The sequence below is a fragment of the Fukomys damarensis genome, unplaced genomic scaffold, assembly GCF_012274545.1.
Source record: "Fukomys damarensis isolate Sample0158 unplaced genomic scaffold, DMR_v1.0_HiC HiC_scaffold_18, whole genome shotgun sequence".
Lineage (NCBI taxonomy): Eukaryota > Metazoa > Chordata > Mammalia > Rodentia > Bathyergidae > Fukomys > Fukomys damarensis.
The window spans coordinates 50,030,678-50,045,938 of NW_022900930.1; the positions used below are offsets into that span (position 1 = coordinate 50,030,678).

The 15,261-nt window shown below is 55.1% G+C and overlaps 1 protein-coding gene across 2 annotated transcripts; it reads right to left on the reverse strand.

The window, feature by feature from the left end:
• Nucleotides 1–894: 894 nt before the first annotated feature.
• Ctsb (cathepsin B) lies at nucleotides 895–7,942 on the reverse strand. 2 transcript variants are annotated; one of them, XM_010622613.1, is made up of 9 exons: nucleotides 7,793–7,942; nucleotides 7,274–7,359; nucleotides 6,654–6,768; nucleotides 5,670–5,788; nucleotides 3,944–4,029; nucleotides 3,652–3,798; nucleotides 3,197–3,313; nucleotides 1,760–1,888; nucleotides 895–1,677 (listed from the first exon to the last, which is right to left on the reverse strand). In XM_010622613.1, the coding sequence occupies exons 1-9, from the start codon at nucleotides 7,916–7,918 to the stop codon at nucleotides 1,580–1,582; spliced, it is 1,023 nt and encodes a 340-aa protein (XP_010620915.1). In that variant the 5' UTR covers nucleotides 7,919–7,942; the 3' UTR covers nucleotides 895–1,579. The 2 variants fall into 2 exon arrangements, with proteins under 2 accessions (XP_010620915.1, XP_019062942.1); XM_019207397.1 differs by lacking the exons at nucleotides 5,670–5,788; nucleotides 7,274–7,359; nucleotides 7,793–7,942 and having other exon boundaries at nucleotides 6,654–6,727.
• Nucleotides 7,943–15,261: the final 7,319 nt, after the last annotated feature.

A 15,261-nucleotide genomic window follows, 5' to 3' on the forward strand; every position in this document is an offset into this window, starting at 1 on the left:
GTAAGGGAGTTGCAAGTGAGGAGGCCAGGATGGAGTTCAGTTGGGGAGCAGGTCAGAATTCAGAGGATCCGAATAAAATAGGAATTTGTGACTTTAGTTAACTTTGTTAAATGCTTTAAACTGGGAAGCACCAGAAGGCTGAGGCAGGAGGATCGCAAATTCAGGCCCAACCTGGGCAACCTAGAAATCTAGCAAGACCCAGACTCAATAATAAATGAAAAAAAAAGGTGGAGGGGAGGGAAGGAGGTAGGCTGAGGATGTGACTCAGTGCAAAGGTCCTGGGCTTAATCCCCAGTGGGAGCTGGGGAAAGTTCCATTTTTCCTGCAATGTTCACGGTTTTTGTGGCACTGGGGGTTAAACAGAGTGTAGTACCTTCGAGCTATCCCAGCCTTTGCCAGGTTGTTCAGCGCTTACCGCATGGATGCAGCTCTGCAAACTCTGGGAGTTGCGCTTCCCAGAGCCAGGGAACTCCAGCTCAGGTGGGGAGTGATGGGTGCTCCCAGACCGGAACTTGGTGCCAGTGCTGTACTTTGTGTTCTCCCTCAAGCACTGGCGCAGTAACCCTGGCAACGAGCGCCCTCAGCACGCTGCACAGGCATCCTGGGAACGGAGCCCGGAGGGTGGCAGCTGAGTGTGTGGGGTCCGCACACCGCGCTGGGCTGCTGCTGGCTTGTGGTTAAAATCATGGGCGGCTGTCCCTCTCCGAATGGGGCAAGCGCGTCAGGCTTGGGAACAGTCCTACAGGGAGATTCAGAGGGGGGCTAAGGAGGACCCCTAGAGAAGAGCGGAGGCCGTGGCTGGAGAGGGTGAGCACAAGGCTACAAGGGCCACACAGAACACAGGCCCGGGCCATGGATGCGTTCGGACTCCAGATGCCACCAGAACAGACCAGCTGAGAGGAGACCTTTTATTGACAACTGTTCCTTGTTAAACTGTCAGAGGGAAGCACTGATTTTTGTTTTACACAGTAAAAGCTAGTTTCACCGTGGTAGTTGAGGTCAGCAGGTCTGCCAGCGAGTCCTGCCCACGTGACCCAGTTTAGGCCACACGATCAGGAGGGGCCGGGAAACTAGTGCCGCTTCTACAACTGTTCAACTTGTTCATTCACATGATCAGCTGAGGTGCACAGAGTAAAACTTCGATTAAAAAAGGATCAGCCAAGGCCGAGGCCAGCCAGAGAGGGCTTGCGACACGGGAGGGCGCTGTCTCCAGGGCTGCCACCAGCCCATCGAGGGGCTACCTTCTCGGGGGGCTGCCGGTGGGCTCCGCCCTGCTGCCAGGAGGCTGTGCTTGCTCCTCTGGAAAACCCGCGCTGAGGCACCCGTGTCTGTTGCCGCTGGAGAAGCTCGGGTCAGGGTGGGAGGGGCGGCAGGCAGAGGCTACAGGGGAGGACGCGGTGGCCATCGTCCACACGCAGGTTGGGGGCCTGGGTGGTCTCCTCAGAAGACAGCTGTGTAGGAAGGTGTGGGTGACCCAGCCAGGCCTGCAGGCCCCACCAAACACCTTCTGTGCCCCACGTGAATCCCAAGAATAAAGGCGTTCCTGCCCGTCTCGCCCCAGGCCAGCCCGGCCGGCAGATTAGAACCTCCCCCAGTATTGGTCAGTGCGCGGGATTCCGGCCACGATTTCAGACTCGATTCCACAGTGATCCTCTCCTCGGATGATTTTAAAGAAGCCTGGCGAAGAAAAGGAAGAGGAAAGTATGTCTTGGGTTTTTACCAGGGCCCCCATTCTTGGCAAGGAGGAGGCTGCACTCACCACTGTCTCCCCAGTCCACGTTCCAGGAGTTGCCCACCAGCCAGTAGGGGACGTTGTTCTCCTTCCCCCAGCCCAGGATGCGGATGGCATGGCCTCCCAGCATCTCTCCAGCTACATGCTTGTACACGCCTGAGGGAAGGAAAGCCGGTTCAGGCCAAGCCCAGACCCCTGGCTCCCGAGGCACCTGGCTGTGGCCTGGTGGTTGACAGCCGCCCGCCTGCCTGCGGGCCTCAGGTGCTGCACTCTTCCCTAGCGCTGTACAGTGGAAATACGACCAGAGTACCACCGCTCCAGCCGGCGGCTCGCACGGACTGGGGGACAATCTGGGCGTGCGCTGCTGGGGACGGAACCAGGGCCTCACTGCTCAGCAAAGCTCTCTGCCACTGAGCGACAGCCTCGGCCCTCTAAATTTACTTATTTAGTTTTTGGTACTGGGGATTGAACTCGGAATCTTGCGCTTTTGTGGCAGGCAGTGGCACCACTGAGCTAAATCCCCTGCCTCTAAATTTATTTTTGAATGCTGGACACACTCAAATGTGTACAGTACAAAAGCAAAGCTCCACAGAAAAACACTCTTGGTTCTCTTTAAAAACAACAGTTCGAGTAAATGATAATGTATGTATGTAATACAATGCTAAAGGGTCGGTGATGTCTTCCATCTCAGAGACCACGCAAAGGTTCATCTGTCAAAGAACTGCGCGGCTTAGAGTTTGAAACCACAGCTCTGGGGACCGATGCATAGGGCAGAGAGGACAGGGGTTGGTGATGGCTGCTGTTGGGGGACTGGGTGGACGCCGGCCACACGCTCATGGAGCCAGTCACCCAGGCCTCCCGACAGGGGACTCAGCTGAACCGGAAATGCACCTTCAGGATCACGGGTGGGGAGTGTGCAGAGCCGCCATCACAGGGCCAGGCTGCAGCTCCGTGGTAGAAAGCTTGCCTAGCACGTGTGTGGGGCCCTGGTGTCAGTCTCGGCACAGAGAAAGACAAACAGAATTGCTGTCCCGACTGTTTTCCTTGCCCGGTCATCTTGTCTTGTCCCATCCTTATTTGCCATGGGTTACGAGCAGGGGCAGTAACATTTAACGGAATGGCAGTGAGAGGAAGGGGTCTCTAAAGAGCTCCATGGGACAGGGACGGGGACCGTTGTTTCCATCGCCATCACCCAGAACAAGGTTCTCCTCACTCATTCAGCACTGGGAGTGAGGTGCGACCCCAGGGCTTTGCAGACAAAGCCAAAGCTGAATGAAATGAGCCACCAGGCCCGCACTGTGCCAGCAGAGACGTGGACAGGACACAGGCAGGGACAGAGTAAGCGCAGGTCCTACTGGAGGAACAAGGCCACAGTTAGAGCGACAAGGAGGAACGGGAGACAGCAATGCAAGGAGTGCAGCTGGCCCGACACCTGCACCCCGGCCTCTCTGCCTCAGCACGCACCTGTCTTGTACATCAGGAAGTCTGAGAACACGGTGAAGGCGCCCTCCACTGGGCCATTTTTGTAGATCTCCGCCATGATCTCCTTCTCGTTACTGGAGACACTGTAGGAATCATACCCTGGGGACAGCCCCCGCGAGGCAGTGAGGGCGGCAGCCCCCACAGGAGGACAGGAGAGCCTTCACTAGGTAAGGAGCATGTGGCCCCGGGCTGGCAGTGATCCCTGGTGGGGGCAAGGGACAGAAGGCCCTGGGAGAGGCCAAGGGGACCGCAGAACACGAGCACAAGCTGCTGCTTGCAAAATGAGGGGTCCAGTTCCTTGCAACTAAAGGGGTCAAAGCTGGATTTTGGGTACAACAGCCAGCTTTGTGGGAAGGCTGAATTCCCCGTCCTCCCCTTCCTGGTGTTCCTGGATCCTGCTTTAATGGCCCCATGCCACCCGGCCCAGCCCACCATACCGAAGTGCTTGTCTTCCGTGTAGGACGGGGAGTAGCCGGGCTCGCAGGCCTTGCTGCACTTGGGGGTGTCGCCGCCCTCCCCTGTGCACTGGGGCCGGGTACCATTCACGTGGTGCTCGCAGGGAGGGATGGAGTAGGGTCTGCAGCCTGGGGCAGAGGCGAGCGTTCACTGGCTGCTGCCACTTGTCTCCAGCTTTCAGCCTTGCCCTCTGCCCAACCCTCCCACACGAATGGGAAAGAAGCTGCCATGGCTCCCTGCTTAGAGAATTCAGGGCAGCAGACTCGCACTCACCCACGTGGGAGTCATACAGGCCACCGGAAACCAGGCCTTTTTTTGTCCAGTATTTCCAAGCTGCAGAGGGATAGCCACCATTACAGCTAAAAAGAAACTGCCGTCAAACTCACAGGGAGAGAAATCCCAGCTCCTCCCAGCCTCTGCAAGTTCAAGGTCACCCTGGCTGCATGGTGCTCACACCAGAGCCAATCTGCACTTCCAGGGACTCGGCCCAGTTCTCATCCCTGTCCGGGAGGACCCTCGGGGGACAGGAGACTCTCGTGTTTGTGTTTGCGTCTACGCCCAACAGCTCTACGTGCTCTTGCTTCTCCAACAGTGACTCTCAGCCCACAGCAAATCACAACTCCAAGATGCAGCCCCCAAACACTGCATGGCAAATTGCAGGCACAGTTCCTGAGTTTTACATTTCATGGCTGACTTGCTCTGTACTGTAACAGTACCGTCTGAGCCAGTGGCCCGGGTAGGCATGAGACATATAGGTGGGCAACCAGAGCAACCGACCCCAAAGTGCCTGTGCTCTTTCCACGTATCCTTGCTAGCAAATTCACTACCCTACTGGGTCAGTATTAGCTAAGCGGCTATACCTGTAACCCTGTAAGTTGACTGTACTCTGACCCATGTTGTGTCTACACTAATTTTGCTGTATAAAATATTCTTGACAAGGAGTCTCACTAGCCACTCACTTGGGATCCCTCCTGGAAATCCAGGACTATTCTTCTCCTTAATTCCAATAAAACTCTAACTCCTTCTAAAAAAATTTTTTTCATTCCGTTCTGAGCAGAGGGTAAAATATCGAGTGTTCTTCCTTCTGCATCGCCCATTCATGCAGAGTATCCACGCTGTGTGCGCTACCTGCCTGGAGTTGCGGTCACCATCACAGCTGTGGATCTAGTAGGTGAGGTGCTGCTGCGCTTGTGACACACCCAGTGACCCTGACTTGACTGAGGAAAGGCCCCAGAGGGATGCAGCCAGGACACAGTGCAGAGCAGCTTCTAAACCCAGCGGTACCCGGGTGGGTGGGTAAGGACCACCATACTTAAGAAAAAGCTCCAGTGACCGATTTCACGGCTTGGGGTGAGGCCAGGGCAGGTTTTTTTTTAAAAAACTCTCAGGTTTTTAAATCTACAGCAAGAGTCCAGCACACTGCTCAGACCCAGGGCCAGATGGTGGCAATGCTGAGCTCTTGAGTTAGGTTTTTGGAGACAGGGTCTCACTAGATGGTTCCAGCGGGTCTTGAACTCACTGTGCAGTCCAAGCTGGCCTTGAACTTGCAGCAGTCCTCCTGCTCAGCCTTCCCAGTGCTGGTATTACAGGTGTGCACCACACCTGGATTCTGAGTTAAGCATTTAATTCAGTGTGACCCGACTATAGATAAGGAAATGGGTGCAGGGAGAAGACATTTCCCCAAGAAGGAAAAGGAGTAAGTAAGGACAAAAACTTGACTAGCAAGCAATGCCTAAAATCTCAGCACTCAGGAGGATGAGACAGGAGGATCGCCCTGAGATGCAGGCCAGTGGGACTATTCAGTTCAGTGAGTTCAAGGAAGCCTAGAATATGTAAGACCTTGGCTCAACCTCCCCCTCAAAAGAACCCCAGAAACCTGACTGGAGCTCAGAAATGACCGCACCCTCTCTGAACCCATGGTTTATCAGGATCAGCAGCAGCCACACCAGGACTCTCCCAGACACCCCAGACCCCCCTCACGGCACGGCCCAAGACTCACCCATCTCCACACGCCAGGCCGCAGCAGCTGAGCAGGTCCTCCGCAGACACCTCCACATTGACGCGCCCGTTGGTGTGGATGCAGACCCGGTCGGACATGGCTCCCACAGCCCCGAACGCCTGAAGGACAAGGCTCGCTGGCAAAGGCCACCCGCCCACCCGGCTGGCGCCTTCCAGGAATGCAGACCCTCCCACAGCTGGTCCCCCAGGTCACTCAGGCTTCTGGGCTCACACTGAGCTGTGAAGGAAGAGACCTGAACGTTTCTGGGGAGCTTGGCTCGCATCTCTGAAAGAACATGGCTCACCTAGAAGCCAGATTCCGTGAGGGTCCCACTCCCGTGAGGCACGGAGAGCAGTCAAGTCCAGAGCACAGAAAGCAAAGAGCAGCTGCCAGGGCAGGGAGTTAGTGTGGATGCAAGGGCAAGGCGTTCTGTGGAGCCTGGGGTGAGACCGCCGCAGAGCACCCTGAGGCCCTAGCAGCGACCCTGCACCACGTCCCTGCCGCCTTCTGTGTGCGTGCGCCTGACAGCGGTGAAGACACCCGTAACACAGCGATTCGGGAGGCTGAGCCGAGGCTCGCAGGCGGCCAGCCTGGCAACTTCTGGGTCTGCTGCCCAGGTATAATGGCAAAGCACGGGCTGAGGCTGTGGCTCAGTGGTACAGGCCCCGTGGACTCCATCCCCAGCACCACTTAAAAAAAAAGGTTGAGGTGGTTTATTGCCTGTGGTGTACATTACCACAACTGAAAGACAAAACCTAAGACACACGCAGAGTAGCGCTGTTCACCGACCAGAGATGGCTCCACAGCCCGTGTACGTGGGAGCTGCAGTCTGCAGAGTGCCGTGCATCCCTCACATGCACCCCTGGCCGCAGGGATCATTCTCGCGCTGATGGACACTGGGACACCAGTGCCTTCCTTTTGTCACGGCCAGTCCCTCCCCAGATCCGCCCCTCTCCCCTCAGCCCTCAGGCGCCTCCATCATACCCAGCAGGAGCCGCAGGAGCCCTGGTCTCTGATCTCTTTGATGGTTGGGCAGTTGGGCCACTGTTCCCGGGCATCGAAGCTCTCGGGTAGGTCCATGTCCTCAGCAAACTGAACTCTGGGAAAGGAAGATCTCGCTGGACTCCCACCCTTCTGGATTGACACCACGCGCCCCAGGTCAGACATTCTTCTGCTGTCCGCACCCCGCCTGCACAGCTGCCCCACTCGCTTTTTTGGGGTACTGGGGATTGAACTCGGGCCCTTGCACTTGTGAGGCAGGCAGCAGAACCACTGAGCCAAATCCCCAGCCCCCCAGTTGCTTCTTAAATGCACTTTTAAATATTTACCTCATATTTCTGATTCTCATTTTATATAAGAGGGAACTGAACAATCAGATTCAAGGACAGGGTTTCATTCTATGGTCATGGCGGCTCCTGGGCTTTTTTTAGTCCATCCAGGCCTCATGTGCCATGCCTGGGGACCTCATCCCAGCCCTGACACCCCGTGGGGAAGCAGGTAGAAAATACCGGCACAAGGCAGCCCTGTATACACCTGAGGTGGTCCCTGCAGCCCGGGGGGCCTGGCCTGTCCCTCCTGGACCCACTGTCCCCAGGGGCTCTCACCTCTGCGGCAGCCTGGGCCCACCCAGGTAGGTGCCGCACAGCCTCTTCACGTAGCTCATGTCTGCGTTGTGGAAGTTGTGTCCAGCCTGGAACAGAGCCACACTCATGATGGTCAGCCACTGACAGAGGGCTTCCCGGGCAGTGGGTGGGTGCGCTCACAGCCCTATGAAAGGCCCAACTCGGGGAGACCTGGGTCCAACCCAGCTCAGAGGCAACAGTGACCCACGGGCACAGTGCTGGCCCCAGGCCTGTGGATCTTCCTGGGTCTGCTGAGAAGAGACCCTCCTGGCCCTGCACAGCTCCTTCCTTGCTTGTCAGTGCCTGCAGCACCAGGCTCAGGGCTGAGCAGCAAGCAGAACATGCACGAATCACACACTCACATCGTGTGCGTGCACACTACGCAGACGCGCACCCCTTCCACAGCGGGCTTCCCAGGCCCCTTCCTCCCCCACACCCGCACATGCACACTGAGCGGGACAGACCCTGTGCCTGGAGAGAGGACGCTCGGATGCTGCCCACCTGCCACGTCGTGTTCTGCTTGTTGATGTAGTTGACCAGCTCGTCCGACAGCGGGTGGAACCACGGTGCGTTGTAGGCACTGGTCAGCACCAGCAGGAAGCACAGAGGGGCCAAGGACCGCCACATCCTGGAGCTGGGGTGTGGACCCACCTGCCAAGGACAGCATGACACAGGAGGCATCAGGACGGGCAGCCCACAGGCACGAGGTGTGGACAAACCACGTTCCCACTGTGGGTTTTTTTTTGTACTGCAGATCAAACTCAGAATCTCTGGCTTGCAAGGCAGGTGGTGGCAACACAGCTAAACCCCCGGCCCCCGCTGTGGTTTTTGAGACAACGTCTTGCCAAGTCTATACTGGCCTTGACCACACTAGGTAGCAGTCCTAGCCAGACTTGAACTTGCACCAATCCTCCTGCAGTCACCCTTCTGAGCGCTGGGGTTACAGGTGTACACCACCGTGCCCAGGGCAGTAGGTATTTAAGTCAGAAGCTTATGACAGTGAAAGACGTATCACACACACGGGAGGGGTTAAAATTGAGGGGTTCCCGAGGCGTGACCCTGGGCCACACACCTTTTCCCGTGCAATCACTATATTTTTGATGAACCCCAAGTTCCCCTCCACACCTCATGCCTGGAGCCAGGATAGAGACAGCCAGGGACTCTCTTTTGACTATGCCGAGTCTGGAGGCCCCCCCATTGCGTTTTTTTTTTTTTTTTGGAATGGGGATGGAACTTGGGGCCTCAGGTTTGCCAGGCAGGCACTGTGCTGCCGAGCTACGTCCCTGGTACCCTCTCCACTATTTCATGGCACATGAATCTGTTGGACAAAGTATGGGAGACCGCTCCCAAGTTAGTGATAAAGACAGCAGCGCCACCTGTGTGCAGCGCCCTAAGAGAGCAGTGGGCTAGGCAAAAAAGTAACACACAAAATGCTCACAGCCAAGTATGGTGGTGCATGCCTGGGCTATGCAGTGAGACTGTCTCAAAACAACCAAAACCAAAAGAAGAACAAAAAAAAGTTCACTAGCCCCTTGCCCAATACACTAACACAAAACACAGGGTGTGTGCCAGTCCAGGAGATGGGGGCACCAGCAGAGGTGGACAGCTCCTGAGTCCTCTGGTTTTTCCAGTCTGCCAAGGGCTGCTTCTGGCGCCCCAGAAAGGAAATGCTCACACCAATCCTGTCATGTGACCCTAGACTGCAAGTCAGGAGACCAGCAGTTCCCAGCTTGTCAATGAGTCATGCTCTTGGGCAAGCAGCTAACCAGAGCGAGATGGGCTTCCTGGGTGCCTGGGCCGCCGTGTCAGTAGGCGGCACAAAAGAGAACGCCTGCAGGGTTAAGTCAGACGCAAGAGAAGTTTTAAACTCAAATCCACCTGTAGAACAAGTGTGTGAGGACTGACTGTTCTGGGAAAGAGTATTTAATCCCCAGTACTACAAAACAAAACAGAGATTGATAAATAAAAATGGCTAGCCTAGTACATATTGTGCTTGTCCCTCAATAAATGTTTGCTAAAAACTTAAAAAAAAAAGAAAGAAAGAAAGAAAGAAAGAAAGGCTGTAAAGGTAGCCTGGCGCTCCCCAAGTTCAATCCCCAGGACAACCTAAAACATTCTAACCTGGGGATGTGGCTCAGTGGTGGAGGTAGATTGCATGCTCAGCGTAAGGCTGTAGGTTCCATGCAAGAAATAAATCACCAGACTAGACAAAGAGTAACAGAAAAATAGGTTCAGTGACTGCTGAAAAACTACAAACAGCCAATGCAGATGCAAAACTGAATTCAACTGGGTGTAAAATCAAGAAGTTCCATGTAGCAGAACAGAGGGCCACAGCCTGGTGCTCTGCAAGAGTTAGGATGCTAGGAAGCAGACCCCGAGGTAGAGGTACCGCGATACCCATCCACCCACTGACGTCTGCACGCTGAGGAACAAACTGACCCCACAGCCGTGTTAGCCCCAAAATGCAAAGTCATGGGTACGCGAGTATTCGTTTCACTGTTCTAAGGATGGGAACAAAGGAAATGTCTAACACCAGGGCCCAAGTCCTCCTGCTGAGCGGGAAAAGTGCTTCGAACGCCTGGGTGAGGGGGTTGGGCAGGTCTGGGTTTCCCAGCAAGGCAGGAGCGGCCAGCAGGTGGTCAGGGAAGACTGCGTGTGGCAGCCACAGGGGCTCAGGGGTGGGCAGCCTGACCCTCAGCGTGGGGCTGTCAGGATCCCAGCGGTCCCTTGCACCCGCCAACCCTGTCGCCTCTGCCTGTCACACACACCCCCACCAAGATGCCATCACCGTGATGTGGCCCAGCCCAGGGGCCTCCTAATCTTGGGCTTTCGCCTCAAAACTGTGAGCTAAATAAACAAACCTGCTTTCTTTATGAGGTACCAATCTCAGGAGTTGTGTTATCATAATAGAATCCCACCCCCTCCCCCTTAAAAGAACATGTATTTCCAATATTCGTTTCTTTTTGGGAGAATAGCAGCTACGTCGTCAAAGATCCGCAGGCCCCAAACTGACCCAAGCCCACAGAAACGGTCCCCAAATGCATCCGTTCCAGTTAAGTCACTGACGCCAGTGTGGCTTCCTCCCTAACCTTTCTGGTTCCACCCACTCGTGGGCAGAGCACACCCCACATGACCCGCGTCAGGCCCCTGTGCTGTTAGTTCAAAGTGCTGCTGGGAGAGACGCTCAAGCCGGCTCCCGTCTTCTTTGGAGAACGATGACTTGCACTGCGGGCAGGTGGCTGCAGGTGAATGGGCATCCGCTGGGATCCAGGCTGCTGCACCATCAACCTGGGGCTCTGATGCTCCCGGTGGGGGAACAGGGGTGTCCCTGGGGACCTGGAGGGCTTGGCATCTGTTGTGATGTTAAATCATCAGCCAGATAGGAGGGTTTCCACGGCAACCTGCATTTTTAAAGTTCTTTAGCATCTGTGGTGGTGGAGAAGAAAGGCCCTGTCTCCCGGGCTGGGCAGCCCTGCATTCCAGCCTGGCCTCTGCCTCTGAGGCTCAGGTAGCAGACGAGGGAACCATGCACAGCAGAAGACCTGGGCACAGAGCCTGGGGTCACAGGTGCTACTGCGCTGCCCACCTGAGCAGCTCCACTTCCTCCTCCTCCAAGGCTGGGCCTGGCGAATGCAGTTCACGTCACACCTCCACTGCGAGAGCCAGAGTAAAAATGCACTTCTACTCCAGGATCCCGTGCAGCTAACACCAAAGGGCGTCCACCTTGAGGTCCTGACACTACCGAGAGCAGAATATCAGGCCAAACGTCCGTCCACAGTGATCACTGAATACGCGGGGGTGGAAGGAACCGGCTGCACTGCCAGCGAGATAGTCACGGGTTCTGCCCCTTCCCAAACAGCTGCCACTTTCTCTTCCCCTGGATTAGGCAAATACTTCCCTTTATTTGCCGAATCTGTGATTTCTCTAATTACAGAAGATGAACAGAAAGTCCTTATTTCACCACCAGCTCCTCTTCCAGGTGTGGGTGGATGGGCCAGGTGAGCCACTGCCTGGGCCACGTGGGTCCTGCTGACACCCCAAACCTTCCCCAGCTGGTCCCCGGTTCTCCTGCTCCCTCACTTTCCAGACGCCCTGGTTCAGTCTTGAGTAGGGACAAGGCCTGTCCAAGGGAGCCTTTCTGCCCAAGGAAAACCGTTCCCAGGACACCCGAGGCTGTCCCGGCACAGATATGGCGCTGGGACTCTGGCAGGAGACGGAATGAACACGGAAGAGAGACCTATGTCGTTCTTTTCATCCCAGAGAACAGGGCTGGCAGCCAGCGAGTTTGAGGAAGCTGCTCTCTTAGGCTTCTAGAGCCCAGGCAGATTGGATTCTAATCTGGAACAGACCAAGGCAAAGGGGATGCAGGCACCTAAATTCCCCACCACCCATGTCCACAGGACACCGGGCTGGCCCTGCCACAGTGGCCTCTAAAGTGCCCCCAAGCCTGGGTGCCCTCATCTTGCTGGGCTGCATCCAGCAACGGGCAGAGTGGTCAGGTTGGGGAAGGTGGGAAAGCAGCAGAATGGTGACGACCCGGGGGACCCAGCCCGGGAACTTGACGAGTTTCTTTCTGTCCCAGGAAAGCTTGTCTGGGCTGTCCCTGTCATTAACACTGCAGGACAGCCACACAAGAGTGGGCACACTTTCATTCCTCCTGGGCTTCCGTGTGTCCCGCGAGACCTCCACTCGGGCAGCCTGCGCTGGGGGCCCAGCCTGGAAGGGTCTGTCTTGCTTTGTGTCTGCTCCTAATGGAACAGTAGCAGATGCTTGGCTCAGCGCGTTAATTTATGTTTTCCCCACTGGAACACAGCTGAGAGCTTCTGGTATTTTACAGGACTCAAGATACAAGACACAGAATCTAAAATGGTTATACATGAAAAGGCTTAAGCAGAAAAGCGGGGCTGGGCTACTGCTCAGGTACAGCACCTGTGTGGGGTGGGTGTGGGGCCTGGGTGCTCTCCCTCAAAAGACACCCTTTAGACAAGTACCAAGGGCTTGGCCCCCTCGGCCTCCTCTTTCACCTTCGGAACAGAAGCCAGGCTCTATGTGGCGACTTCTGCGTGACCCAGGAAAGGGGAGCTAGGAGTACTGTGACCCAGCCCTGGCATCTTCAAAGGACCCAGAAGACCAACTCTGCGTCACCTACCTGAGCCCTTGGGCCAGTCACAGGTGCCCTGCCCACATCCAGGTGCAGCAGGCCCAGCCACTCACACTCCTTTCCCATGCCGACGTGCCCATGCACAGACACTGCTTATTAAGATCAGCCCCAGCACCCACGCTCTGCACACAGAAGAAAATTACTATCCCGAGCTTCTACTGTGGACACCATAAAGGACCTCAGCAGTTGAAAATGTTTTTTATTGTTGGTGGAAAACCAGACCGTGTGGGCAGTCAACATTCTGGAAAGTTCTGCAAGCTTCTGCCCCCCAGCTTTGCTCCCTGGCTCTATTACTGACTGAGATGCTGACAGGGCGATGCCACTTCCTGTGTCTGTTTCTCAAATGGGAATATCGCAAAGCTTTTAGATATCCCCTGAGAAATAATGAGGTTAGTGTTCTGGGCCTCTCCAGCTTGCAGGAACAGGCGGCTCTCTGATTCCTCTGCAGGGCAGATTGCTCTTTCTGGCTGGCTTGGGACCTGGCAGATAAAAAGCAGGCCGCAGAAAGACCTGGCCTCCACATCCTAGCCCCTTCTCCTCTCCCGGGCTCCAGAAACAGACTCTCCCTCACCAGGGTGAGAGAAGGCAGGTTCAGTCTTTTGGAAGGCGCCACTCTGCACAGGCAAAGCCCTCTCTGCCACTGGTAGCTGGATGTACACGGAGCAGAAGAACATGGTTATTACAGTGACGACACACTGCCACACGGGTCCCCTGCAAAACCTTCCCCTTGCGGTGGACACACGTATCCCATCGTTCTTGCCACTTTCTGGAATTCTCTTTTTATCAGTCTTTCTGTGATCAAAAACACAGTGCGCACCACTGCCAAGCACCATCCAACGGAAGGGGCCTGTAAAAACATTGCTGCTGTGTCCCGGGGTGCGGGGCTGTGTGACTTCCAGCTCTTCCCTGAAGTCCAAATGACCACAAGAAGTAAAAATTTTGAATAGATTCAGGACACTGAGGCAGTCAAGACAGGGCAACTAAAGACTCTCGGGAAAGAGGACTCCAGAGCTGCTGCGGAAAGGCGGCGAGGACGATGGGACCAGTGTGTGTGAGGTGAGGAGGATTTCGAGTATTCGTGGCAACGCGTCTCTTATTGTAACGAATTAAAAAAACGTGAAAACATCTTATTTCCCAATCTTACTTTACACATCTCCTGTGTGCTAGGCAGCTAATATTCCTATCTTAGGGGTAATTTCCTTGATTTTCAAAAGTACCCTACTTTGGGCAGTAGACCGGCCGTCTCACTTTTGCTACAAGGACTCACATGCTGACCTAACTTGGCTGGCAGCAGCCTCTCACCCCCAGGTTTGCGCAAGCCAGGAAGCTCTCTGACTCCTGGGTGACTCCAGCGCATGAGACATCCTGTCCAAGTGCCAGCCAGCAGGTCACAGGGTCACAGAGCACTGGAGCCCACCCTCGCCTGCAGTCTCAGGGCAGAGCAGCTGACCCTCCCTGTATCGTCTCTCACAGTGCTGGCTGGCTCACATCACCTTCAGCAGACCAAGGAGCTACACCCTCAGCACGCAGGAAAATCAGTGTTGCAGAAGGACCTTCAGCCTTGTACAGGGCTTCTGTTTTATAGGCAAGGGAAACAGGCTTGAGCAAAGCCCACGGGCAGGCCCTGAATGTGTGCAGGGGTAACTGGACATCACTCCTGGCTGAAAGGGCACCACAACCGTCTAGGCAATTTTCACTGTGCTGCAAAATCCGGGTGACTCAGCTTTTTCATTTGCACAGTGCAAGAGCCAGATGCCTTCTGAAGTTTAAAATTAGAAAGTATGGCTGGGTGTGGTGGCAGTCATCTGGAATCCTAGCTAATTGGGAGGCTGAGGCAGGAGGGCTACTAGGCTGGCCTGGTCTACTTAATGAGACCCTGTTTCAAAATAAAATTTTAAAGTCTGTAGCTCAGCAGTAGCTTTCCTAGCATGCATAAGGTCCTGGGTTCTGTCCCCAATACCGCAAAAACAGAGTTAAACAAAATTAGAAAATACAATCTAACTTCAGAAGTTCAGATGCCTAAACTCGGAGAAAGAGCTCTGTGAATTCTATCTGATTAGGAACACATTAAAACACCAAATGCAGAAGCTGGGTATTATGGTGCACATCTGTAATCTGAGCACTTGTGAGGCTGAGGCAGGAAAGATCACTAGGAGTTTGAGGCCAGCTCAGGCTACATAGAGAGACTCCCAGGCCAAACCAACCAACCAACCAACCAAATGAAAAAACGCCAGATGCAATCAATGACCACCAACAGGGAAAGCTTCCCTTACCAATGCTCTCCCAGGGCAAAGAATTAAACTAATTTTTTAGTCATGGAAATTAAAACAGGGAAACAATTTCAGAGCCCTGAGACTGGCAGAAATTAACACCTGCTAGCCAGGCAATGCCTGTATGTCCAGCTGCTGGGGAGGCAGAGGCAGGAGAAGTGCAGGTTCAAAACCGGCAACTGAGTGAAACCCTGACTCAAAAATCTGAAAAGAGCTGGGGAAGTAGCTCTGTGTGAAGGCCTGGGGTTCAAACCCCACTACCAAAACAAAAGTCTGTGCTAAGGTCTGGCACTGGTAACGGTGAAGAGCTCGGCCTCACCAGCCCAGGAGGGGCAGAAGCTGACAGGGCACAGAGGGGGGCACTTCCTCAACACCCAGCAAAGCGGAGGCTCCGCCTTAGGACCCAGCGCCAGCGCGACCTTCTGCTTCTGCTTCTCCTACCCAGAAGCCCTCGCCAGAGCCTGGGAGCTGCAGCTATTTACTGCAGCACTGGACGGAGAGGAGGAGGCGGACGGAGGAAGAACCAGCCTCACTGAGAC